Genomic DNA, 26,628 nt, shown 5'->3' with positions numbered 1-26,628 from the left:
GACTATCAATATGAAAAACAAACGTATCGATAAAGAAACTAAATTCTCTAGTGGCTATAAAGTATGTTGATAGCGCTCAAAGACCTTCAAATCCACATAAATATAATAATCGATCAAATTATCGGAGTGATAGGGACTCTATTGGGAGTTTTCCGTAGTTTTCTCTCAAGTTATATCAATAAAACTGATTGATAATACACAGAAATAAAAAATTATCTGTAATCGATAAAAATACGATACGAAAATAAAGGCGATCCATCGACGATTGCCGATGACCAAAATTACTTTCTGCCCGTCTGTCCATCAAGGGGCAATCAGAATCAGAGCCAATGAGTGTGTGGAGGTGGGTTTGACAGATATAGGTGTGCAGCAGACAAAAGCAATCGGCAAGTCAGTTGAGCAGCTTAAAAAGTAGCGGTAGCACTGGCTTTGGCAGGGAAGGGACAACAGAGACAATGGCAACGGGCTTCTAACACAATATTTTCGCATTATTCAAATGAAACGCTCTTTGTTGTACAGTACAATTGCAGCACCAACAATCAAACAAATCGGAAAGGAGACCCACTAGGTGGTCATTGTCGCAATGAAAACAAACAAAAGAGGAAACCCGTAGGGAAAACTAAAACCAAAAAAAAAAAAAGAAAAATTATTACCTGCATTCATTGAGTAGAACAACGAATGACTTCACGAAAGAGACGATGGGATTGGGGGAATGAACTGAACGTCCAAATCAGATTGGCTAATGAACAAGCGTAGAGTTAATCTCAATTTGCATTTATCTGATTGGTTGAAAGCCGCACAAAGCAAGGCAGAGCAAGCATATACATATTTCCCTTACGTTGCACTGCACTTCAAACTGTAGAGAAATTAAATTTTTTTCTTTAATAGCTAGAACATAAGGTGATTTGAGTATTTCATTAAAACAATCTTTGACCAATTTAAACTATCGTTAGCTCTGTAGAAACTTTAAAGTTTCACAAGACTATGAACACAAGTTATGAAAACTATTTTTCAGTAGGAAAATTTCACAAGTAATAGTTTTAAATACATTAATTCGTTTGTGAAAACAAGTTTTCTAAGTGCATTCGGACTTTGGACCAGCCCAGGAATTGCAGGAACTGTGCGAGCTGAAAACTTCCTCCCCCTTATGGGCCAAATGTCAAAATCTAATGGCTGAATGCGTGGGCTTGCATGTATGTACATAAATGTATAAGGGATGAATACAAACTCCCACATCTTTTCAGCTATGATGGAAACCTACGATTGCACGAACATATATTTTCCTGAAAACAGAAACTGCATATGTACTGCAGGGACTCAGATTGCTTTACTTGGAACTATGCATATCAAATTGTAAACAATACTTTTCTCTATTCTTAGAATTACAACCAAACTCGTTGAATTACAATTTTGTTCTAAGCTTTAAGATTTAAAACATTATTTTATTTGTTTAACTACATATATAGTTTCAAATAAAAACAAAACCTAAATAAACAAAATAAATAAATTAATACTTTGCTGATTTTATTTTTTCTAAATCCTTCAAGCTGTAGTAATGGGTTATTTAATTTTGAATGATCAATTAATAATCCTTTTCTATTTCTCGTATAGTACAATCAAGTTAATTGAATGACAACTAAGTTAAAATGTGTTCATAGCTTGAAGTTTTTTAAATAAAATGGAAAACAAATGACGGAAATTATAATATCCACTGAAAAGTATACAAAATCCATGGCATGGTATTTGGAATGTTATCATCTAATTTGTTAGTAAACCGTTGTTTAAATTTATGAAATTTATTCATGAATTACTGCTTTCATCATTGCTTTAGATTTGCAAAAACTCACAATCTTTTAAAGATCCTTAAACTTTTCATGGTCTTTGCTTGACGCAGAGGACTCAATCGAGATACATTGTTTTTTTTTCGCACTCAATGTCGTGAAAATTGGATCACCTTTTGTGGGTCCCTCGCATGACATTCAGAATATTTCAGAGACAGCGTCAAAAACGCGATATGAACCATGACGACAGAAAAGAAGAACGAAGCCTCTGAACACTTGACTGCAACGCCATCCAAATGGTTGGCAGTCAATGGCCCATTGCCTAGGCCTGTATAGCTCACACAGTTGTGGTCGCAATAATAATAGCAATAGTATGTTAAGATTAAAATCATTAGATAAATATTATAAAATTTATTTCATAAATAAAACAAATTTTATTCATGTGAAATTCAAAGCAAAAGTTGGAAAAAACACAAATACAAATCACTAGATAGGATTTAAAGATTAAATTAGATAGGTACCAAAATTTAAAAGGCAAGCTGAAATAAAAATTAAAAACCAAATTCAATTAATAAAAGAACAGAAGATTTTATAGTTATTTTTAGAATAATTAATCATTGTGTGAATTTGTATATAACTAGAATTAGATATTTGCCATTTTGTGGCAGCCAGCTTGGGTCTATTTCCTGAAGCACATTGGTGGGGCATATACGGGCTATAAGGCCGCATCTCAAAGTGGCAAGTCAAGCGGAGAAGGTGCACAGGGCCCAAGGACGCTGCGGCCTGTGTGATATGTTAATTTGGCCTAAACTACACGTCAACGGCAAATGGCAAATGCGGATGCGAATGCGGATGCGAATGCGGATGCGAGAATGCCTAAACGAAAGCAAAACGCGTCCTTCGGCCGCAAATCCCAAAGGCGAAATGTGTCATACATTCGCCAGTTAACGGAGGATTTTAGAGAAAAAAAACACTGTTCTTTTTTTTCTCTTCTCTCGGATGTCTTTGGCAGCTTTTTAGCCCCGGACATGGGACAGTTGTGATTTATGCCACAAGATGCGGCAGTCGCAAAGACTCCATGAAAATACATCTGTTTGTCACATAAAATATTGAAAGGAGTTAATCTTTAAGCTAAATGAGCAAAATAAATAATTACAACAAATAAAAAGCTAAAAACGTTTACTAACTAAAAACAAATCCTTTTTGCATTGCTCTAAATTTAAATACATTTAATACATTTAAATGACAAATATATAAAAAAATAAACATTAAACATGCAAAATATATTTAATTGATTCTATTTGTTTCAGACACAAACCCTTTAAAACAAGTTGAATTACGAATGTTATGTACCCTAAATTACTCTGTAAAACACGGTATCATGTGTGGTATTCGAAAATAATTTCGCCAGAAGATTCTTTGCGGATGCTATAATGAAAGTTGGGCCATTGTGGCGCCCACCAGGACGCATTCCCGCCCCCATTCTCTTTTCCGCCCCTCGATTGACATGTTCGCCCTGAGACAAGATTCTCCCTGTACACATGGTACGCTGAAAATCCCACACCTTACTGTCAAATTTAATGCGGTTCGCTGTTTATTAGATTTGCACAAATGGCATTTTCGACAGTAGGTTGCGCCACTGAAATTGGGAATAGAATGGGCGGATGTGGGTGCGAAGGTCTTTTCTAGGCGTTAAGTGCTCGTTGGTGGTGGTACTTTTCCAACGCAACAACAGCAACTCTATCGGCTGCCAAAATATACAAAAAAAAAAAAAAAAAAACGACAAACGACAGCAAAATTATTGAAAATTCATTTAAATGTCAGGCAATGTTGAGAAGCTTCATAAAATGGCGCAACATGTCGTATGCGCAATATTAAATATTAAAACGTTTACATTATTAACAAACCAACAGCGGAGATAGGCGGAAAGAGCCGAGACTTACACGCAGGCGAAATTAAATTTCAGTTCGGAGCACGAAATCAGCATATTTATGAGTGCTATGAGTGTTGGGTGTGAAAAGCAACTCAATCCGAAATCCGATTGTAAATTAGAAGGCAAACATCGGTGGACAAAGAGAAAATTAAATCAACGCTGTCATCATTGGGGGGGCATATCCGATATGCGTCAACAGATTGCAGCCAAAAACTGCAGCAAAACCAAAATCGTGGAAAAATGTCCAACGGAGAATTTTGATTGGCTCTATTCATGGAACGGATGCTGTTTGGTTTTAAAATCCGCATACAATGTACAGCTAAGCCCGACGGGCAGGTGATCAACTAAAAACGTACCTTGTTTTATTAAAGGTTATATAAAATATAAAAATCATAAGGATAGGACAGGAAGATGTTGTTTTTTACTGTGGTAATATATTATATTGAAGGATTTCTTTGGTTATAAAATCACGGTCCCACTGTTACGGTCCCGCTAATTTGAACTTTTAAAGGTTTTCAGTTCTTAACTTTTAATGGTAAAAAATACTTCGTATACATTTAAGCCTCGCTTTTTCATTTCATTTTTGTCGTCAACTCCAATAAATGAGCAAAATTGTACTTTTTAAATACAATTTTGCTTATTAATGTATCGACCCCGTTGGTATTTCATCGAATGAAATTTTCATACCCATATTCATATTTTTACTATCGGGTATCTGTTTTGACAATTCTCGTGATTCATTGCTCGTTGGAATCGTAATAAAATCGTATAGTTAAAACAAAAAATGAGCAATGAATGAGACCAACAATAAAGTGTCATAAGTGAGTGAGTTTTATTGAACCAATAATCAAATCAGATAATTTAGATAAGTAACTGATAGCCCTGAAGAGTTATCGATGAAACCCCTCTTTTAAAGTTATTGTGTGAAGTTCTTTTTCGCTACGCTTCTGTTGGCGGATGCATTGATAGAATCGCAGACCGGATGACAGCGGAAATCCTCTCCGATCCGATCAGATCCGCTCGATAGTCATTTCCCTTGGCCAGCCGGAATGCGAAACGAGACCCTCAGAAGCTGCTAACAAACTGTCATAAAAATCTGCGTATGCATTTGCCGCACATCCACTTGCCAGACCCTTTAAAAAGTTCATTTCAGTGTCATGTTTAAGGCTCGTAAAATCAACTCTCATCGTTGAGTTTTTCGTTTCGTTTCGTTCCGTTCCGTTTTGCCCCGCGATTCGATTCATTGCGGAGCAACATTGCATAATATCAATATCAATTTCACATTTCACCCACCAGCCCCTTCCGTTCGTTGTTGTCCTTTGGATATGGATATTACCCGAAATGCTCCTTCATTCCCCATCTGTAAGAGCACAATCGACTTCTCCAACGGCACCCGTTCCCTTATTTCCTTCGTTTTGCGTACAATAGAGGTTTTTGTGTTTGAGAAAATGGGAGTTGTCAACAGGGCGTATGCGTAACGCGCATAGAAAGTCAGAGTACAACAACGGAAAGGGTCTTGTGCGTTGTGTGTATGGAAAATCAGTAGAAAGGAGATACCATTCCGTGGGAAAAGGCACGAAAAGAGATAACTGTAATTATTGATTGAAAATTTTGATTGAAACGTTATGGTTACAATTTTTTTTTGCCGCAAGGGATTTGATGCTAAGGCAAAAGACCTAAATAGTTAGATTGTCTTACTTACTTTTAAATTGTACACAATTTAAATTTCTTTTTCTGAGCATAACAGCAATTATATCGTGTCCTGTTCGCAGTTTTAATTACATTGCAATTAACATGCGACAAAGTAATTATGTAATTATGTTCTTAATTATCACACTTCGCATATAGTGCTTATTATTATTACTTTCGTGTTGTTCTTTTAAAAGGTGTCTGCCAAAAATTAAAAATGGATAATAATTATTTTGAATATTGTTTAGTGAATATTAATTTGTTTAGGTTTTATTTCTGTGCTCCTCTTTTGTATACTTTAAAATGAAAAATTTACCTCAACTATTGATTATATATATTTATAATAAACATTTTTAAAATGTTATTTAAAGGGATTTACCTTTGCCTTTTTGATTTCTTCAACAACTGTTAAAATGTGTTTTTTCCACCAACTTTTCAGCTTAAAGCATTTTGAACTTGCTGGTTTAAAAATTCCATACATTTTTTCCTAAAGATTTTTTTTGTTAAATTTCCTTGCGGCACAAACGTGCTTTTTTCCCGCTTTCCACACTTTTCCTTGCATGCCCTCCTTCCCCTCAGCCCCTCAGCCCCTCAGCCCCTTTTCCCACCTGGTTAACTGCTGTTCGAAATATGATTACAATGGTTGACAGACAAAACGTCGTGCCAGGTGGGAAGGTTGTCAAAACGAATACATGTCGGACCGATGCGTGCGATTGCCGCGGGGTGAAAAAAAGGTGAAAGGGGGAGGGAGAAAGCGGGAGAAAGCGGGAGAAAGTGGGCGGGGGATGGGGAAAAATAAAGCATAGACAGGCAGGCAAGGACAAATAGCATTGTTTGTCTGTGACATTGAAAATGTTTAAAGTTGCCACTCGGAGCATTCCAGCAAAGTGAGTGTCGGTAATTAGAAGCTATTACGAAGCTTACGACACTTTTTGGAATCTTCCACAAGCAATTTCCAAACGATTGCCTTGTTAAGAACCTGTTTTCACACAACAAGGGTTTTTGGAAATTCTATACAATGTTTTAAATAAACAACAATTCTTAAATAAAATAAAATTTATATTATCGCCAACATTCAGTTAGGAATATGCCATCTAAGGCTATTAAAATTGAGAATTATTTTATAACATGAAGTCTAACCATTTTCAATGATTATACCCACTGTACAATGTAATTTAATTTTAATCATGTGTATAACAATGTAATTACACATATTACACATTCTTTTTTAACGCTTTCCGAAATAAATTATTCATAAAGTTATACAGGATTTTACTGTTATCCATTTAGTAGTACAATCAATTTTAGTTTCAATTTAATAACCACTAAGTCCCACCCAATTCGTGTAATGCTTTATTAATCGCACGCAAAAAGAGAATTACCAAATGGTCAATTCTTTTTTGTTTTCTTATTTTTTGTGTGGCATTCAGCATTGGATTTTAAAGTCGTTAAGTCCAGCAATAAAGTTAGCAAGTAAAACGTGTATCACAAACGCATTAAACTGCATTAATCTTGTCGGGATGGTAAATACCTGATGTAATGTGCATGTTTGTGGTTTTATGTACGTGAGCATATATTTTCGTTCGCCGCCTTTTGTTTTCGGGCTGCTTAACGACAGGTTCGTAAAAATGTTGGTTGTACTCACGTATCGCTGCAATGAGAAAAAAGAAAAGAAGGTGGAAAACAGGTTAAAAAAGGCACAAATAAAATCCAAAAATCAATATTAAAGTAGATAGGGCATTACTTCGTATACGCCACAAGTCACAATTTTAATGCATCAATCGAAAAAGATATGAAATTATGTGGAATTGTCGTCGTTCGTCTTCTTAGAACATTTTAAATTGAATGAGAAATTACGTGAAACTTTACACGCTTTGTTGCTTTAACAAGTTTATTGTGTATTGTGTGTTGGTATAGAAATATATAAAAGCAAAACTGGAAAACCAATCAACTGCATTTTCAGACTTAAGCATCGTTACAAGAAATAAAGGAAACTCTGGTGCGCTTGACAAATAAAATAAATTCCCGATTGCAAAGCACGGAACAAGGGTATATTAATACCCCTGAACTCACAGGAATTGATAGAGGTATGTGTTAATATCTAGTGAATCCGTCAAACAAGCTTGCGCCCTCAAAAAATTTGTAGTATAATTCTCTTATAGTCTGATGTTCAATATTTTATTTTAATGATGGTAAATTTTTTCACCGAGCTTCATGTTAAAATGTACCTTTACAGACTAAGGGGTATCGTTTGCTTCGATCCTTATTGCCCACAATAAAGCACTCATATTTTTATTCTCCTGTTCTGTGCCATTGGACAATTTGCCCTAAAATGTTGTTCGGCGTATGTGCTGACTTGCTTTATAGGTGCACTTTCAGGGTTCTGTCCCGAAATGGGGATCGTCTGAGCTGGAACGGCAATGTGTATATATGTGGGTGTATACCTAGACCCTCCTGTGTGTGTGTGTGTGTGCGTGTGTAATAAGCATAACAACCTTGCTTTTCTCCGGCTAAAACGACGCTGCTGGCATCACATATTTTGGCAAGCCACTAAAATGCGCGATTCAGTGCGACGCAAACTACGCGAAACCCAAAAAAAAAAAACACACACAAAAAAGGCTCAGCTATGGGGCAGCAATAAAAGCAAACTCACAGATACTCACACCCACAGACACAAACAGTAGCACACAGATACAGCCGAACCACACGGAAATGTGGGCGAGGAGAAATGCATGGGATATAAAGCAGGTCTCCTCCAACTATCATAACTATTTCATACCCTCACTAAAAAGCGAGCCTTTTAACAGCCCCAAAATGGTTTGAGAATGGTTTTTGTATATTATTTTAGAATTTAAAATTAAAAAAAAAAACAAATACAATTGTATTTAGTTTTAATTATTCTTTTCTGAACGATGCAAAATATATTAAAAACAAATAATAATGATTAACAGAGAAATTCAAAACCAATAAATGCATTTAATAAAATCCTAAAAAATAATTTTGCTTTAATTTGTATATTGAAGCTATTTTGAAGACCTTTTTATTTGGCTGTGATTTCAAGCTATTTAAAAAATATTTATCTTATTTATGTCTAACACACTCATCAAATTTTAATTATAAAATCGATTCAATTTCAATACATTGGGTTTCCTCTTTGCGACAAAACTTCATAGAGTTCATAGAGTGTATGCCAAGATTGCAAAGCCTGAACTCTTGAACTTTAACTTGAATGTTTTAAACAATTTCTAAGCACAAATTTTGCCGACAACATGCAGAGCAAAAATTTCTTTGCTCCTTGTTGGACGCCAGCTTTTGTGGCATTTTTGCGTACGATTTTTTCTGTTTCTTTTGGGGGCAAGGATTTTCAGGACATGCAAAGAGGTGCAGCACCAGCACCAGCACCAGAAAATCCTGAAGGGCGGACAGCTCCCAAACAGATGCTAAAATTTCGCTGCACTAAAACCGGGCTGCAACTTTTTGACAGCCAGGGGGCAAAACAGCAGGAAAAGTGTGAGAATGGAAGGGCGATGCACACACACATCACACATCACTTGCAACTGGAAAAGTTGTCCAATGTTTTATGAGTTCTGTGGCATGTCAATGGGGATTGCTCCCGTTTCCACAGACGGCTGGATGAGTGCCGTGGAAAGACCGCACTTCTTTGTGCACTTACTCAAATGTTTATTCATATTTCATTTGTTATCTTAGCCGGGTCAAAGGTCACCGTCGCCCTTTTTGCTTGCTGAATTTATCAGGGGCAAATTTATGCTAGAAGAATGGCCCAAACTTTTACCATTTCATTTGCATTCACAAACAAATGATTAATTGCCTCAAATTGTAATTAAAATGGCATACGGATTGATGAGCTCACAGATGCGTTCAAAATAATGCGAATGTTACGCATTTAGCGTTATTTAATGTTTAAATCGTCTGATTGTAATATTGTATTATCCATTAGTATTGTCTCAATTAGTTTATTATACAACCATTTTACTTTAATAAATGTATAAAATACTATATTTAGTTTTATTTTAAGTTGAAATTTGGTTTTTGTGATATTGAAGGCATTCCATGTGGAGCTTTAATGAAGCTATTATTTGCAATCGATAATTTACGAGATCATATACACATGGTGTCGCACAATCTTCATTAGCGTAAGGGACCTGTCTGATTTTCTGCACAATTAACTGACTTGAAATGTGACCAAAAATTGTAAATATTTACAGCCCCTCAAGGCCGGCGAAGGGGTGGGGAAAAGGGGTGGGGGGGTCGGTTGGTGCGGCTGATCCAGGTAATGGTTGACACCTCCATCAAAAGGATAAAAAGCCAACGTACTTCATTAATTTTAATTAAGCGCCCACAGCTTGACAAAAACGTGAGACCAAAAAAGTCGAGACGAAAAGGACGGCGGCGACAGAAACAACAGGGATCCCGCTGATGAAAATGCTGGTCGGAAAACGGGGCAACGCGGAAAATGGGGTGGTGTAACCGGTGCTGGCGAAATAGGAACTGCAACAAAATAGCTAGAAATGAACACTTGGGGTGGCGAACTGCACACATTACCCCCTCATCCTGAGTAAAGTGTACGAATAAAGGAATTACAAATAAGCAACAAATTAAAAATAATAATTAAACAATTCTAAAATGAAAATAATACTTACTTAAATAATAATTCTGAAAAAACATAAGGTAGTACATATATTTAATATAAATAAGTTAACTAAATGCTTATAGCTGACAAAACATAAAATATTTATTTAATTAAATTCCAAAACAAATACAAAATTTAATGTCAAGTACTTTTGATCATCTCCAACTGTCTGTGCAAGTGCCGCCGCCCAACCGAAAGTGAGAAATGTAATGCAAATTTTTGTTTTTTTTTCTTTCACTTTACTGTCGCTACTGGTTAACCTTGAAAGTTTTCCCAGAATATTAAATACACTTTGCGCGCTCTCGAAATGATGGTACTATTTTTCAACGCCCAACCCCACACCTCCACCTTCGTTTGAGTTTTTAGTTGCTGACTTTTGCCTTATAAATTTCTAAACATGCAGAGACCGAGACTGCCAACATTCATTTCGGCTTTTTGGCCAAACGAAGCCGCAAAACTGGAAACATTTCTAATCGCCTGCGGCCCCGTTTTGTAGGCAATGCAATAACAAAAGGCATTTTGCGCATGTTAAACCGATTCGACTTCGGTTAAAGTGTCTTGTCTTTCGAAAGAATATGGCTTAAGGTCAGAGTGCGGAACCAACAGGTAATGGGAATTAAACCGCATAAAGAATTAATTGAGTGCAATGTTAGTTTGGCTTCAGTTCACTGGCAATTCCGGGGGATGGTGGAAAAGTTTGGAAAGTGCTCGGGGAGTTGTCAAACAAGGCTGGAGTTTTTGGCAACTGGGAATTAAATTAAAGACGTGTGAACTAAAGCCACCAGAATATCATCAGCATCAGAACTATATATAAAATATGATTGGATAAACGAAATGAGCTTCCCTAATTTAATAATTTGCACTGCATTGAAAATAGTTTATTACAAACATTAACGTATCTTTTAATAACAACATTTTAATTTAATTTTAGTATATTGTTAAGTTAAAATTTAAAGCTTAAAACTGTGGAATATAGGTGTTTTTTTAAATCTCTTATTAAGAGTTTTGTAAAGTGTGGGCAAAAAAAAGAACACAAAATCTTCGGATTTCAAAAATATGGTTGCATACTTTTGGACACATTTATAGGTGTTTTCAAAACGGTAGTGATTTATGTTCCCCATTATATTAGGTAAGCTGAAAGAACAATAGTAGCTTGTGTAACCGTCGCTACAATTGTTGCTCAAATTATCCAAACTAACCTTAATTCATAATTCCAGGAAAGAAGCCCCAAAAGCTGGCAAAACACTAATCGAATTACGATGGATAATTCGTGGAAGTAGAAATGGAAGTGGAAGTGGGAACTATAATGCGCAGTAGACTACTCACTAATCCAGCATTTCGATATCCTCCTCGCTGTCGCCCTCGTCCTCCTCATCCTGGCCCTCATCATCGTCATAGAAGCGGGCCTCATCGGCGGCATTTGAGCCCCCGAATCGCTCCCTGCTCCTCTCCCTTTCCCCTTCCCGCTCCCTTTGCCTATCCCGACTTTGGATTCCATTGCTGGGATTGCGAGCTCTTGATGTGGTCGGGGATTCGGAGGAACCGCGATTCCGACGATTCCGGGTGGACTGCACCGGCAGACCCACGCCCTGCTCCAGTTCCTCCTCCTCCTCGTCGCTCTCGATCTCAATCTCGTCGAGGTCCCGCTGACTGATGCTCCGCTCCGGCATGGTTTTATAACGTTTCTTTTGCTTCAATCAAATACAAATCAAATACAAAGCACTTGCAAAAAATAGAAGCTATAGAGCTGTTTATATATTTTATATATCCAATAATTGTCACACGCAATTCGCGAATTGTTTTAGACTTTTTTTCGCACCCAAACACGTAGAGACTTGCACCGAACGCACTCAAAACTGCAATTGGCGACGAAAGCGCGTTGGTTTGTCTGCGATTGGCAATTGGCAATTGGCACACAAGTCCAAAGACTTGCTGGGGCTTCACATCGCGAGACCTTAGCCAGAGGTGCTGGCCACGTCTCAAATGGCTAATTCAATTAGGGTCTACCCGGAATCGCTGCAAAACCGCCTTTCGACCATTAAGTACTCTCCAATAATAGCTCATATTACTAGAAATATTATTGACAATATTACGCTTTTAGTCGAATGCTTTTATTTTAATCATATAATATTATTTTTTTATGAAATAAGACCAAAATTGTTTCTTATATTATCTAATATCATTATAATATTTGTAAATATAAATTTGATTTTAGTTTGTTGATGAATAATTTAGGTTTCAAAATTAAAAAAGCTTTAAAAAAATGTTAAAGAGAATAAAAATCATTAAATAATCTAACATAACAAACTAAAATGGATTTATAGGTTCTAAAATATTGAACTCTCTCCAGCCAAAGAAAATAGTGCATACCTCCTGCCCGTTTTATAGTACAGGGTATGGCTACGACGGTCACTCCAAGAACACTGTGGATTCGCTTTGTTCTGTCCACATTTCTGCCTGGAAAAGGCAACAACAGCTGCCCAAGAAAAGCAAATAATGCCGAATTGGGTCAGCGATTTTCGGGGGCGACATTGTGTCGATGGGAAGGAAGCCCTTCGCACGTGCTGCTCACCTGTGATAAGTGGAATGGTCAGGTGAAAAGGTGGCCAGGTGGCAAGGTGGCAGGGTGACATCCGAATTTGCCACGTCTGCAGGAAATGCCTTACTCAATTGAGGTAATCAAGTGCTCGTATTACTTAAATTGTGATTAAAACTATTTGCTGTAATGGCTGTTGGACAAATTGATTGGCCATTTGATGCTGTGATTACACTTTTTTTCAGAATAGACCAGGCAGGTTTATCTCAAACAAGAGACCGTACAATTTTAGATCTGTCATCAGTTAGTTTCTGGTCATAACACATTGATTTCTTTGCCATTCACAGCTTTGTCTAATATAATAGTTGTTCCGCTTGGAACTTACATCGGCTTTATTCTATTGATTTTTGAAGCTCGCGTGATTTTCTATCAGCCACTTATATTATTAGTTGGCAGTAGCGAAATTATTGACAATTATTGGCTTGGCTGCTTCACTGCGCTTCCACCAGTTCCCCCTTTATTTTGTACCATCTTCCCCATTTTGTTTTTATTTCCTTTTTTTTGCGCAGCCCATAAAACCATAAAAAATTTAAATGAGCTGAGCCCGCAACGAGCCCGATTTAATGAGCCATTTCAATGCCTCGGAGCCTCTGGAATTGTTTCTCATCCAAAGCTGGCAGGGAATATCAACATTTTTATGCATTTATCCGAACATTTGTTTTGAATAATACTGTAAAATAAATAAAGCGAAAAAAAAGTAAGGAAACTAAGTTGGGTTGTGTGGAAAGTGCTATTATAGAAGTTGTACGTTTGAAAATCATGCTTTAAGCTCAAATACATCATTTTAAAGTACGATAAATTAAACAACCACTTTTAACTGTCTAAAAGACACATACGGCTTAAGAAAAAAATTCAAAAATATTAGCTAACAAAAATAAAAGCTTATTACAGTTAAATATATTTATAAAAATGGATGTGCGAAAAGAACCTTGATTTCAAAAGTGTTTTAAGAGTATTGCTGCATGCTAAACAGCATATTTATATAAACTCTTTCTAAATAACATGCTTTAAAGCAAACTAAAACGTATTTAGCTTATTAAAGCTCACTAAAAGCGAAACAAAAACAAAAACTTAAACTAATGCTGTCATAAATCTGTCAGCAAGACAAAGTGCTAAGCAAATAATTAAAATCTCTGATTACCTCAAATTGCAATGCATTAAATGACCTCAAAATCTGTTTGCTGGCTAACAATTAATCGCCTCCTTTGACATCGTTTCGCAAAAGTCCCAATTGGTGTTATTCAATTGTTTTCCCAATGGCTGGCGAGTCATGACCAAAAAATCCGGTCCAGGGGTCACATTGCCAATTATTTTAATGCATATTAATTGAAGTCGTTGCACTAGCGACAATTTGAATTTGTAATTTAATAATAATGCGGCAGACGGGAGTGGAAAAAAAAAAAACCAAAGTCGAACGCCCCAAGTCGGTTGGTGATGAATGGCTTTTTGCTGAGCGTGTGGACGACGGTCAATGCCAAGGGCACGAAACTTATGCCGGCAACTGTGACGAAAACAGCCGGCGACGGTCAGTGAGGTGATAAAAATAAAATAAAATGTTTAAGGCACCACGAGACACACAGCTCCGAAAAGGTGTCAGTTCAGACAACCTTCAATGGTACATAATAAAAATCTCTGGCCAAACAAACTGAAAGAATCCAAAAAAGACAAACAAGCATGCGGAAGAAACAGGAAAATCAAGAAATCTCAATGGCAGCCAAGTTGGTGGTCATTCTCGAAAGATTTAAAGCCAAAAAACAGTCCAAACATTTTAGAGTTCTAACTAAAAAATCTAAAACTTTGCTATAACCATTAAAATGTAAACAACATTTTAAATAAATTTGGTAATGCTTGTGATCGTTGAACAACGACTAGAATATCTTATTTTCAAAGTATTTTTTCTTTTCTTACTTCAATTAGTTTGAAACAATTATTCGAGATTAATTAATTTATTTTAAATAAAATAAATATTCAAAAAAATAAATGTATTTAATATTTTGAGATGGTTTGCTAAATATAATAAGTGAATTTTATCGAGTCTCCATTGTGTGGGCATCAGTAATAATTTGTCTTGTTTTACGCTTGTTTTTGAAAAGTGTTTGCTTTGGGGGCCTGATAAGTAAGGTATATTCTCCGGTGATAAGAAAGTGGGCACCCCAGATGTGGTGAAACATCATCATTACTAACGTCAATGGTGTGCAAAAACTGTGTATCTATTCTATATGAAATAGAAATAGTTTTGCTATTTCTTTTAAGGTTTTTAAAATATGTCTAGAACATATTTTTAAATAAATAAATACAAACAAATTGTAGGGCCTAGAAAGGAAGTGAATGCTAAACAAACGAAAAGAATAACTTCGAGCCCATGAATTAATTAAACGTTCATTTATTTTCATGCAAACTAAAAGTATTTTATTAATCGTTAAACGGCCTCCCCGCAAAGTTCAACGTTTTGTGGCTATTTTAGCTTTATAGTCCCGACCCGCACCGTCCGTTCTTATCAAAAAATCGTTATGCGTGTTTATTTATTTTGGTTTGTTGTTACTCATGTTTATAGTTTTTTTTGTTGCTTTACGAGTGTTTTGTTCGCCGGTTTTTGTGTTTGACTCCATCCCGCCTAATTGTTTTGCATTTCTATTGGCGCTTAACACACGACTGCCCTAACTATGATTATTGTTTTATTTTTTTGTGCTACCTTTTTGGCTGTGTGGATTTGTATTTATACTTTATTTATTATTGTATTTATACTTTATTTATTATACTATTCGTTGACTTGATTACTGACGGTCATTCAACTGATTAGAATCGGTAAATAAAACAATACCGTATTGATAATACGTTTTTAAAAAGATTAAATTTAAATGCTGTAAATTTAATGCCAGCTTAAATATAATGCACTATCGGATTTATTAAATATTCATAATTTATATACACTTATTTAACCATAAGACAATTAAGGTTTAAGACAGTTAAAATAATAGATTTTTTAAATTAAATCTAATTAAATTACAGTTCCAAAAACATGTGAGTAAAATCAAATTTAAATAGAATAGAATTTAATAAATTCGAATGAACCGTTATAAGGCTCAATAAAATCTCCATTCAGAAATTCGAATTAGATCACATCCCGTCTCTCTCACTCTATTTCAATCCCAATTGGCAATGGGGCATACAAAATGGAAACAAGTTCAAGGCCGCGATCGATATCAATCGCTGTCTCTTTCGCACCCATACGATGTGACTCACCTGCTTATTGAAGAGAAGCTCCGCTGCTGCTTCTCTGCCGGTGTTGCATCGACGTCGACGTTGGCAGAGTCAGCGACTGCGACCTCTGACGTCACAGGGCGGTAGATCAAAGGTTTCACGTTGCGTTCGAAGTCGTCTAGAAAAACGACATCGTGAACGGGAATTATGCGGTGATCGCTGACGTTGAAATGCAGATCGCGAAATGGACCGTTTAAAAGACAGCGCAGCGGTGAGGTCACCAAAACAGCATCCTCGGGAGGTAACTGTAAGGATATATATTTCGAAGAGGTTATCAGTCAGTTTCAAATAATTGCACAATAAATAGCTTCTTAAGAATAAAGGGAACTACAGTAAAAATAATATAAATCTTGATCTTATAATAAATAAACTTTACTTTAAAATAATGTTAATATTATGTTTATTTACTAATCTGGTTGCATAACAATCCTTTTAAAATATGAAAACCATTATAAAACATAAAAACATTTTTTTAGAATTTTTAACTTAAAATTTTTCTCTGTTAAAAATTTTAAACAGAAACACTTTTCTGTCTATGTATGTATGTACATTCTATAATGTATTTGATTTTTATAAAATCATTTTGTACTTTCTTTCTTAATTATTAATCACACATCTACACTTTATGATTTATTTAATAAAAAAAATATTTTTAATTAAAGTTGGCCTGACTTTGATATTATTCAAAGTTTCATTCATTTTCTTACATTTCAATATTTTGTACTATTTTTTTGTTTATGAGTATTCTAGATAAAGATACATGCAGAGAAAATAAGTTAGAAATCCTCATAGAAGCGAAGTAGACCTTAAACTTAATAAATCTTTAACGAAAACAATACTAAGAAATGTTAACAATAAGTACACAATGGGTTTCACGGATCTACGAACCATTTTAAATTAAGCTTATACCCTATTTAATAGTAGGAAACTTTAAAAAGCACACTTTTTACCTTGATTTTGCCATTGGCCGCTGAGAACATTGGGGTTTTGAGATTTCAAAGATAAAAGATGAGCAACAAATCAAATAAAATGCACAAGAAACACAGATACAACACCCACACATGAATAAATATGTATGGCTACGTGTGTAGAAAGAACGAAGTACAAGAAGAAGAGGCAATTTGGACACGCGTGCGTCGCGTTGGTTGGATTTGTGTTTTCTTATTTGACTGCCTTTTTGGAGCTACTTTTTCCACTTTTGTTATTGAATTATCGTTTGCGTTTTCTTTATTGTTTAGTTGACTTTATGACTTATTTCTTATATATTATATTTATATATATTTTTCGCTTTTTATTCATTATTTCAGTTGTTTATGTATTAACTTTTCTTTTTATTTATTTCATCTTAATTTTTTCTTTAATTTGAGACGCACACAACAAAAAAACAAAAAACACGAACGACACTTGCACAATTGAAAATAACAACAAATTAATAGGAACGCGAAAAATACGGGCTGCTGCGGCTGCGCCTTCACTTTTCACTAAAACAAAAAGCACGTAAATAAAATTGAGAGGAGATTTTGCTTTTTTTTTTGTTGATGTCTTTGCCGATCGCGCTGCCGACGTTGACTGCGCTGCCCGCGTCACCACGCTCTTCCAATTGGTCCAATTGAGATCAAACAGCTGGTGGCCAGTTGGATCGGCGTTTGCCGCTGTTGGGCAACGCTGGGCTGGAAACGAGGTGGCCAGACTGGAAGAGTTAGCGATGGGCGATAGCTGTTGCCGATTTTCACAATCACGACGGTAACTTTATGTATTTCATTTATATTTTGTGAAAGGACGGTTTTTGGCTAGTCAAGAAATTATGTTATGAAACATCAAATACTCAAATAAATTAAATATTAAATATTCACTTACGTTACGATAATTGCTTTTTTAAGTTTGCTTTACTTAAGTTTGTGGTTGAGCCTGTTCTTAGCATGCGAACGAGAATTTAAAATAACAATTTATCATTGGGAACGTCATTATCTATAGTTTTATAAACTTAAGGATTTTAAAAGAAGTTCTAACACTATATAAAAATCCGTTGCACTTTATATTTAGGCGAGCAATATAGTGAAAACATTTTTTTTATCAAGGTAAATTGGAAGTAATAAATGCTTTACAATGATAGATTTAAGACAATCGCAGCTTTTGTCATTATTGTAGTAACATTTTAAGAGAAGAAACATTTGGAATTCTAAAAAAGCTTAGTAAGATTTATTTTAAACTTATATATAAGAATCAATTCATATTAAATATTCTGGTCACTTATCGTTAACTGCCGATAAGTTAGTCACGGAGTGTAAAGCGACCATCACAAGCGGCACCGTTCATCTCGCAGCACTGCCACCGCGCTCGTTTTCCAGCACTGGACGCACTGAATCAAAAAAAGAAAAACGCAAGCAAGCGTTGAATTTACTGAATCGCCGTCTCGAATCAACATAAGCTCATAGCTGTTAGACGGGTGAGTGTAACACCAGGCGAAAGCTATTAGCTTCACAAAAATATAAAGCGTTAAATCGGCAAAAAGAAAAAAACAGTTAAGAGCATATAGTAAGTTACACACACGAGGCGGCAATTGTGTGTATGTGTGTGTGAGCGCGTCTAAATCTTTGTGTTTTATTAAAGCGGCAAAAATAAGACAGTAAATATGAAAATATCACAATTTCCCGGTTAGCCAATGGTTTTCCTAACTTCAATAGTTTAGTTCTTATTTGCGGAGGCCGGCATTTAACTTCGACAATTGCAAATTGGCCCGCACATGTATGTGAGTGTTTGGTGGCCGAGGGGTGCGAGCGAGATGGAGCGATGCATTGCAAGAAATTCCTAATTTTTCGTTGGTTTTCTTCTGTTTTTATGATTTTAATAATATCTAATTGAGATTTTTCATCTTTTGCAGAATTGGCGAAAAATAAAATAAACGCCAAAAGTCTCGGAATTCATTGGACTTCATTTAACTTCATTAAAAAAGTAAGTGATTGCAATTTCTGATATAAAAACGGTTTACTTAGTTTCTAAAGTAATGTACTTAACAGTTTTATTTTCAGTTTTGCATTGTCAAAGTCAGGACAAATTTATACAACTTTTTATTAAGGTTATTTATTTATATTCCATAACTATATTTAATATATATCCAGTTTTTACACACATCCAAGTGTTTATTCCCTAATTTATCTTTAGATATTGCGGAAGTTTCGCATCCAACATTGACAGCAAAATATGTTTTAATAAAAAAAAGAAGCTCATATAACCCACAATTCATTTCTATTATCAGACCCACAAAAGAATATTAACTTAGATTCGGACCATTAAATTGTTGTTAACCCATTCCAAACATTTTTTTAAACTCGGCAATAAATGAAATTGATATTTGCATTTCTTAGGCAGAAATTGGATGTCAACTGTAAACAAATGTTTGAGACTAAACAAATTCAATTTGCTTTCAAGTAACCCAATAAGTATTGTCTAGCTAGCTTAATTTACATAAATTCTACTTCAACTAACCTTATAAACAAAAAGTAGACTATTGTCTATTTCAGTTTTTATCGTAAGATTATATGCATCGTGAGGTTATCAGTTAACTGAACAAAAATAGAGGCGGTTCCTAACAAGTATTGTATTGCGAATGGAATATTTATTATTTCTACGGTCTTTGGCTTGCAGATCATCATGTCGTATACAAACCAATGCAAAATTTCTTGTAAACTCAGCAATAACTGATATTGATATTTGCAATTCTTAGGCGGAAAGCGGATGTCAACTGTAAACAATTATTTGAAGTTAAACAAATCTTATTTGCTATCAAGTATCCCAGTGGGAATTGTCTAGATAGCTAGATCTATAGAAGAATATTCTTGTATCATTCTTTTGTTTATAAGATAAGTTACAAACTTTTCAGTATTTATCGTAAGATTATCAGTTAACTGAACGAAAATATATAGGAGTCAGGTTGTCTTCCTCTTAAAAGTGTTGTATTTCGAATGGAAAAGTTATTAATTCTACGGTCTTTGGCTTGCAGATCATCATGTCGCATACAATCCTACTGGTTCAGCCGGGTGCTCGTCCGGAGACCCGCACCTACTGCGACTACGAGAGCGTGAACGAGTGCATGGAGGGCGTCTGCAAGATCTACGAGGAGCATTTGAAGCGCCGCAATCCGAACACCCCGACCATCACTTACGACATCAGCCAGCTGTTCGACTTCATCGACACACTGATGGACATCAGCTGCATGGTGTACCAGAAGAGCACCAACACTTACGCCCCTTACAACAAGGACTGGATCAAGGAGAAGATCTATGTGCTGCTCCGCCAGGCGGCCTTCAGTCCCAATGCCTAAGAATACCAAATACGCTGACGTTAAACTGAGGAGATGTGTCAACTAACTTGGACACCACAACTCCACGACACCACGACACCAGAACACCAGAACACACGTGAAACTGAATGGGGGAACACTGCTGCTTACAATACCCACATTACAAAAACTGCGGTTAGCTAAAAACAATGCAAACACAAAGAGAACGAGAAACTGTTTAACTTAGAAATGGAGAACTTACTTTAAAGTTTTAACCTGCTAATATAATGTATATACACCCAACTGACAACTGTGTGTTTTGAATGAATTGACCAAGTTCATTGTTTTGGATATAGTATTCTTGTAGCTAGCAAACTAATGTCAACATTCGTATGGCAAGCTTTTTTTTTTTGTGTGTGTGTGTGTGTGCTAGTTTTAGTCTACAGAATTTCGAATTATGAAACTCGTCAGGATATCAAATATACTAATTTATATGGAAAGATCAGTCAGGAATACTTTACTTTACTCTTTTAAAATCAAAGCACAATATTTAGTTATTGCCACTTTTTAAATTTAAGCTTGAGTGAAAACTTTTGATTTCTTTAGTATAAGAATTAATGTCGAGAGTAACTAATCAATCATAATGCTTAAACGGGCTCCCATCACTTAAATTTTTTTAGATAATTGTAAGCATTTAAATCTATGTTAGCCCATTGAACTACCGATATTTCAGGTATTTAACATCCCACAGGGAAAACCCCGCTTTCGAATAACAGCAAATGAAAACGCCCCTCAATTCGGATGAAGTCAAATAAAGCTAAAAGGTTTTCAAGATCATTTTTGTTCCCAACTGACGGACTGTAAAACCCAGATTATCCACACCTGTGGGTCTGAGGCGTTTTTATGGCTAGTTTAAGCAAAACAGAACCTTTGCCCGCGGATGCCAAATGACCTTGAGGCAGAAGGGGCGGCTATAGGCTATCGTCTATCGGCTATCCAATCTCCATACGATCCGATACGATCTTGGGTTGGGTTTGCGGAATCACTTGGCTGCGCTGCATTGAACTTGGCGTGCGATATTTAATTAGCCCCACGACTGCGTTTTGTTTTAATATATACACTAGCCGTCAGCAGAGCTAACGATCGTGGAGGTATCGACCATAAAGATACTGCTTAGTAAACAATTATTTCAGTTGTAAAGTAGGTGCATGAACAATAGCCCTGGCATTATATGTTTAGAGCTAATCGAGGTGCGGGGTCTGTACTACAGACTTTAAAAAGCGGTATTTGTATGGCGAATTTTTGGAAAACCCAACCTATTTAGGTATGAAATTTCACATACACTTTGGTATATGAATGGAAAATTAGAAAATGGAAAAACATATTTTAAATAAACATTTTAAAATAAATATATGTTTCAGATAGAAATGTTCTTTTAATTTTGCCTTTTATAATGGCTTTCAAATGTTCAATTATGTTTAAAAACTTTTTTTTTTTAAATTCCCTAATTTTTTGGGAAAACTTCTTACAAATACGCATATTTGCTTATTGTAATTTGGCCTCTTTCAAATGCTTAACAATGTTTTTAAACTTTTAATTATTTCCCCTTAATAATGTTATTATATTTTCCCCATCCAAACGAATCACTTAACGAATTTCCCTGCAACCCCACACACACGATTTACAGGGTATGCGAAAACTGTAGCTCTGTTCGAAATAGTTTAGAGTTTTTATAGAATATTTTTGCAACTGGTTTTGCACTGCATGGCCGCCGCGTAGCCCCCCTCTCTTGACCCTCATCTCACGCACTTTCAATGTCAGCCAGCAGCACGCTTTTTGGTCGGAAAAGCGAGTGAGCGAGCGAGCGAGCGAGAGAGAGAGGTGCAGAGGTGCATGAAATCGAATGGGATGCATCGTTCCGAAATGTGGGAACTCACCATATAGAATGTTTACAGGCAGTTTTGTGTCGTTTTGTTTTATATAAAATATACTATTCTTAAGCGGCATTACACATTTAGTGGGCTAAAAAAATAAGCGTTAACAGCTAGTGGGTGGAACGAATTGTGGACCTGGCTAATGGCGCATCTGCCGCTGTGCCTCCACCTCGTTCTCCACTTCATACTCGTACTCCAGCTCCAGTTTGGGTTTCGATCGGCTGCGTCGACTGTTGGCCGCTGGTGCCGATTTCTTGTCCTTCTTCGCCTTGCTGGCGGCCTTTTTGGCGGGCACTTTAATGTCCTGTTTGCGATCGTAAGTGTTTGTTTAGTTCGTTGGTTTTGAGTTCAAGCATCTATGATTTATTGGCAATTTTCTGGAGCTCAAACTTTACGCGCACCGAATGGAAACAGCAACTGAATGGAAAAGCGGCAAAGTGCTCCAAAGCTCACACAGCAAATCAGAATTCTCTCAGAAGTCGCGGGCAGAGAACTCGTTTCTCTATTACTTATTATGGTAATTTCGGGGTGCTAATCGTAGGCAGAATTTTAGAAAAACAAATTTCTAACAATTTCAGGCTTTTTATCTGCTGTTTTGGCTCTTTTCAAATATTTTTCAAGGTGCCAATGCTCTAAGTAAACAAAATAAAAGTATGAATGCAAAAATAAAGAATTCAATCCTGATTAAAATTAAACTTTTTAATTTACAACCTATAACGTTATAGGGTCAGCTCAAAATGTTTTAAAATCAACTGAAAAACTTCACAAAATTAAGATGAACATTTAAGAAAGACTATCTCAATATCATCTTTAAGACTTTATAGGCTAAAGATTAGTTAAAGGTAACACCCTTTAGATAATGAACTCAAAATGTTTTAAAATGCAATTTAAAAAACTCGAAAAACGTATAACGTACTTTAAAAAGTCTACCTTAATATCACCTTCGAAATTGCATAGACTAGAGATTAATTTAAAACCTTTAACACGTTGTAAAAGTCGAAAAAATTGCCAACAAATCAGGGTTAATAAACAGAAAACCTACCTCAATATCATCTGCATCTGGATCATCGTCGTCCTCGTCAGACTCCTCGAAATCGCTGCCCACTTCGACCTCCTCCCGCCGACCGGAGTCGCTGTCGTAGGCCTGCTCATCGTCATCATCATCATCATCATCATCATCGTCATCATCCGTATCGGCCTCAACGAACTCCTCGTCGAGCAGGTCCCTTTGCAGCTCGACAGCTTCGCGGGAATCGTCGGCGTCCACCTCCATTTCGCGCTCCACCTCCTGCTCCTCCTCGTCGTCGTCGTCCAGCTCCTCATCCTCGTCGTCTACGCGTTCCGCCTCCAGAGCCTTGTTGAATGCGGTCTGCGAAAAGTTGTAGATGTCGCGGTAGGTGCCATGCTTGAGGCGATCCATCAGGGCCTTCTCGATGTGATTGTCGATCTTGGCGGCCACCAAGGCCTTCTCCTCACGACGCGCCTCCCGCCGCTCGATCTTCGTTGAGAGTGGGACAATCAGCTTCTGGCGGCGCAGCTTCAACCTGCGCATTCGCATCAAATATTGGGTGATCTTGAGGAAGCGCTGCTTGTTCTTGGCGATCATGTACTTGGGCCAAAAGACCAGGTTCTCGTTGATCTGCTCGATGGCCTTCTCGAAGTTGCGCGACAACTTGATGCGCTCCCACAGTTTGCTGGGCATGTGCGCCCGTTCGGCGGTCTTGATGAACAAATAGATGATGCCCTTCTCCTCGCGCACGGTGGCATATTGCGAATTGGCCAGTGGACAGGTGCGCCGCGTGCACAGACCCGTGAGATTGTACTCATGTCGGCAGAAGGTACGTGTGTCGGTCCTGTCAAGATATATACATAAATATATATGGCACTACTATATCCTCTATAACTTACTTGACTTTGTGCGAGCAGAAGGACTTGTTGATGATGCTCCAAACCACCTGGAAATGTCAAAGGAAATGAGATTAATAATAAGCCCTTGATTTGTTGAGCGAAATAGAAAACTCACGTCGTCGTGCTGCATGGCGTTGCTGGTGTTTTAAATGCCTTAAATCCAACAAAATCAGCAAACCAATGCAATCAAATTTGGAACACGTGCAGCGCAACAAAACACAAAATTATCGATGTTTTCAACGGCGTTAATCGCGGTGAAATCGATTACCATCGATTTGTTAGAGGGACCAGCCAAGCTAAAAAATATATGACAAATTCAACATATCTAGCAACGCTCTCTGGCCACCGGCAAAACAGCTGATCGGAAGGAGATAGCAATACGGTGCGAAGGTGCAACACGAAATTAGCAAAAAGGCTAAAAGTAAATATCGCTTATTTTCGCTTATTCCGCCAGCAAAAGAGGCGCTGCGGCGGCGGCGGCGGGTCTAGTAACGAGGCGGAAAAAGTGAAAAATAAGCACAAATAAGACGGCAGCATTTCGTCAGCGCAGAAAGTCCGGGAAAACCGAAGCGAACAAAATAAAACGATGACGAGTCGCCAGCGGACAGTGATTATATTCAAATCGGAGTCGGACAGCAGCGATGTGTACGCGGAAACGCTGGAGAAGCACGACTTCAATCCGGTCTTTGTGCCCACACTAAGTTTTGGCTTCAAGAATTTGGAGGAGCTGCGCGTCAAGCTTCAGAATCCGGACAAATATGCTGGCATCATCTTCACATCGCCGCGTTGCGTGGAGGCGGTGGCCGAATCCCTCAATCTGGGCCAACTGCCGGGCGGTTGGAAGATGTTGCATAACTATGCCGTCGGCGAGGTGACCCACAATCTGGCCCTCAGCACCTTGGACCAGCTCTTCACGCACGGCAAGCAGACGGGGAATGCCCGGGCCCTCGGCGAGTACATTGTGGACACGTTCGATGGATCGCGCGCACTGCCGCTGCTCCTGCCGTGCGGCAATTTGGCCACCGACACGCTGCTCTCGAAGCTGGCGGAGAACGGTTTCTCCGTGGACGCCTGCGAAGTCTACGAGACGCGCTGCCATCCCGAGCTGGGCGAGAATGTGGAGCGGGCACTGGAGATCTACGGCGAGTCCATCGAATTCCTGGCCTTCTTCTCGCCATCGGGCGTCACCTGCGCCCAGCAGTACTTCGGGGCGCGCCAGCTGTCCATGGACAAGTGGAAGCTGGTGGCCATCGGGCCGAGCACCCGGCGAGCCCTCGAGTCGCAGGGCCTGAAGGTCTACTGTACCGCCGAGCGGCCCACCGTGGAGCATCTGGTCAAGGTGCTGCTCAATCCGCAGGACAGCCGCGAACGGCTGCTCAAGGAGCGCGAACGGATCGCCGCCCTCGAGAATAACAATTAAGACGCGTAACCCTAAGATTCGTGAGCAGGTCAAATGTCCAAGACACCATAAGCCTGCATTATCTATCATTTTCATATGAATAAAGCCAAGGGTTTGGATTTTGCAGCTGTGTAATTTCAAAAAACAGCACATTATAACCCTAGGCTTATTAAACCCCTGGATAAATCTCTAATCGTATCACTTTCATAGGTATAACTCAAATTGTTAAGTAATATCCTAAAGATTCTAACGTTTTAGAATTCCAAGATTATAAAATTCTTTCTGCATCTTAAACTTCCCAGTTAAAAAATGTAAGCCTAAGATTCCCAATATTGGAAATCATATATGTCCCATATAAAATTGTATGAGTTATGTGGAAAAAGCAGGACTTTGGACTTTGGTTGCAAAATTCAAAGAAAAGGTTAAATTCTACGACTTTGTTATGTTAATTCTTCTAAGACTAGAAAATAAAATCACAATTAGAATCCACATGATTAAATATCCCAGGATAAGTAATTACGTCCCCCAAAAGAAACACAAAAAAAGACTTAAACTCGTAGTTTTTTTTTCGATTGACCTCCGAGCGAGTACAAAATTAGCGGGCATCAAATGCCGACGTCTTTATTTTCTGTTTACCATTGGATTAAGCTGAATAAATTGTTTCTTTTCTAAATTTAGTCGGTAGTCTTTGTGGGTCAAATCGGAGGTGGCAGAGAACTAAAGTAAATTTAAGCGATTATTGACTTTAGTTGTACTCAATATTATTGACTTTTACATTTTGTCAACTGGGATTTAAATAAAGTTTTAGTTTATATATGTTTTGGGATAGTTCAGCAGATTTTATTATTGTATTTAAGTGTCTACTAGCAAACATTTAATAAGTCATTTGTTCATTATCTCGACAGGAAAACTTACATTTACTTTTGTTTTAATTCTAAACACTTTTCTATTAAAATTATTGGCTTTTTTAGAATAACATTATTTTGGTGGCTTCTTAATACTTAATGAACAAGTAAACTACAGGATATATTCAAATCTTCGCGCTAAGGGATATTTAAAAAAAAACCGAAATGGTTGGTGTATTTGATATATGTCGACGGTATTTCCGCTAACTGCGGTGTGTGTCTTCGCTAACGGCGTATGGTCATTTCTAGGACATTTTTGAAAACCGGTTGGTATATTTATACGATCCAGAGA

General features: G+C 37.2%; 4 protein-coding genes across 9 annotated transcripts in view; 2 read left to right on the top strand and 2 right to left on the bottom strand.

Annotated features, from left to right (window-relative positions):
- Window positions 1-17,200, bottom strand: part of LOC108136417 (eye-specific diacylglycerol kinase) — a 127,116-nt gene extending 109,916 nt beyond the window's left edge. For 3 of the 4 annotated variants that reach the window (XM_017257545.2, XM_041709020.1, XM_041709022.1), the window contains exons 1-3: window positions 16,862-17,200; window positions 15,894-16,156; window positions 7,049-7,054 (exon numbers count right to left, since the gene is read on the bottom strand). In XM_017257545.2, coding sequence (XP_017113034.1) covers window positions 7,049-7,054; window positions 15,894-16,156; window positions 16,862-16,891 — 299 coding nt within the window. In that variant the 5' untranslated portion in view covers window positions 16,892-17,200. Of the gene's footprint in view, window positions 1-7,048; window positions 7,055-11,380; window positions 11,891-15,893; window positions 16,157-16,861 lie in introns of those variants that run through there. The other variant, XM_041709016.1, reaches the window with a different exon arrangement.
- Window positions 17,201-18,222: 1,022 nt separating this feature from the next.
- On the top strand, window positions 18,223-20,493 carry LOC108136537 (protein enhancer of rudimentary). 3 transcript variants are annotated; one of them, XR_001773969.2, is made up of 3 exons: window positions 18,223-18,357; window positions 18,793-18,863; window positions 19,557-19,568. XR_001773969.2 is itself a non-coding variant. In XM_017257827.2 (3 exons), the coding sequence occupies exon 3, from the start codon at window positions 19,918-19,920 to the stop codon at window positions 20,230-20,232; it is 315 nt and encodes a 104-aa protein (XP_017113316.1). In that variant the 5' UTR covers window positions 18,231-18,357; window positions 18,793-18,863; window positions 19,912-19,917; the 3' UTR covers window positions 20,233-20,493. The 3 variants fall into 3 exon arrangements, 2 of the variants coding, with proteins under 2 accessions (XP_017113316.1, XP_017113317.1); XM_017257827.2 differs by lacking the exon at window positions 19,557-19,568 and adding an exon at window positions 19,912-20,493 and having other exon boundaries at window positions 18,231-18,357; XM_017257828.2 differs by lacking the exons at window positions 18,223-18,357; window positions 19,557-19,568 and adding exons at window positions 18,430-18,446; window positions 19,912-20,493.
- Window positions 20,494-21,605: 1,112 nt separating this feature from the next.
- LOC108136534 (protein MAK16 homolog A) lies at window positions 21,606-24,274 on the bottom strand. Its single transcript, XM_017257825.2, has 4 exons — window positions 24,148-24,274; window positions 24,033-24,079; window positions 23,167-23,977; window positions 21,606-22,428 (listed from the first exon to the last, which is right to left on the bottom strand). Exons 1-4 carry the CDS (start codon window positions 24,160-24,162, stop codon window positions 22,264-22,266), a joined length of 1,038 nt encoding a protein of 345 aa, XP_017113314.1. The 5' UTR covers window positions 24,163-24,274; the 3' UTR covers window positions 21,606-22,263.
- Window positions 24,275-24,380: 106 nt separating this feature from the next.
- On the top strand, window positions 24,381-26,259 carry LOC108136535 (uroporphyrinogen-III synthase). Its single transcript, XM_017257826.2, has one exon. The coding sequence runs from the start codon at window positions 24,619-24,621 to the stop codon at window positions 25,450-25,452; it is 834 nt and encodes a 277-aa protein (XP_017113315.1). The 5' UTR covers window positions 24,381-24,618; the 3' UTR covers window positions 25,453-26,259.
- The last annotated feature ends 369 nt before the right edge of the window (window positions 26,260-26,628 follow it).

The sequence above is a fragment of the Drosophila elegans genome, unplaced genomic scaffold (assembly GCF_018152505.1).
Source record: "Drosophila elegans isolate 14027-0461.03 unplaced genomic scaffold, ASM1815250v1 contig_149, whole genome shotgun sequence".
Classification (NCBI taxonomy): Eukaryota; Metazoa; Arthropoda; class Insecta; order Diptera; family Drosophilidae; genus Drosophila; species Drosophila elegans.
Note: the sequence above shows the minus strand (reverse complement) of the source record. Positions and strands in the feature narration are given on the sequence as shown.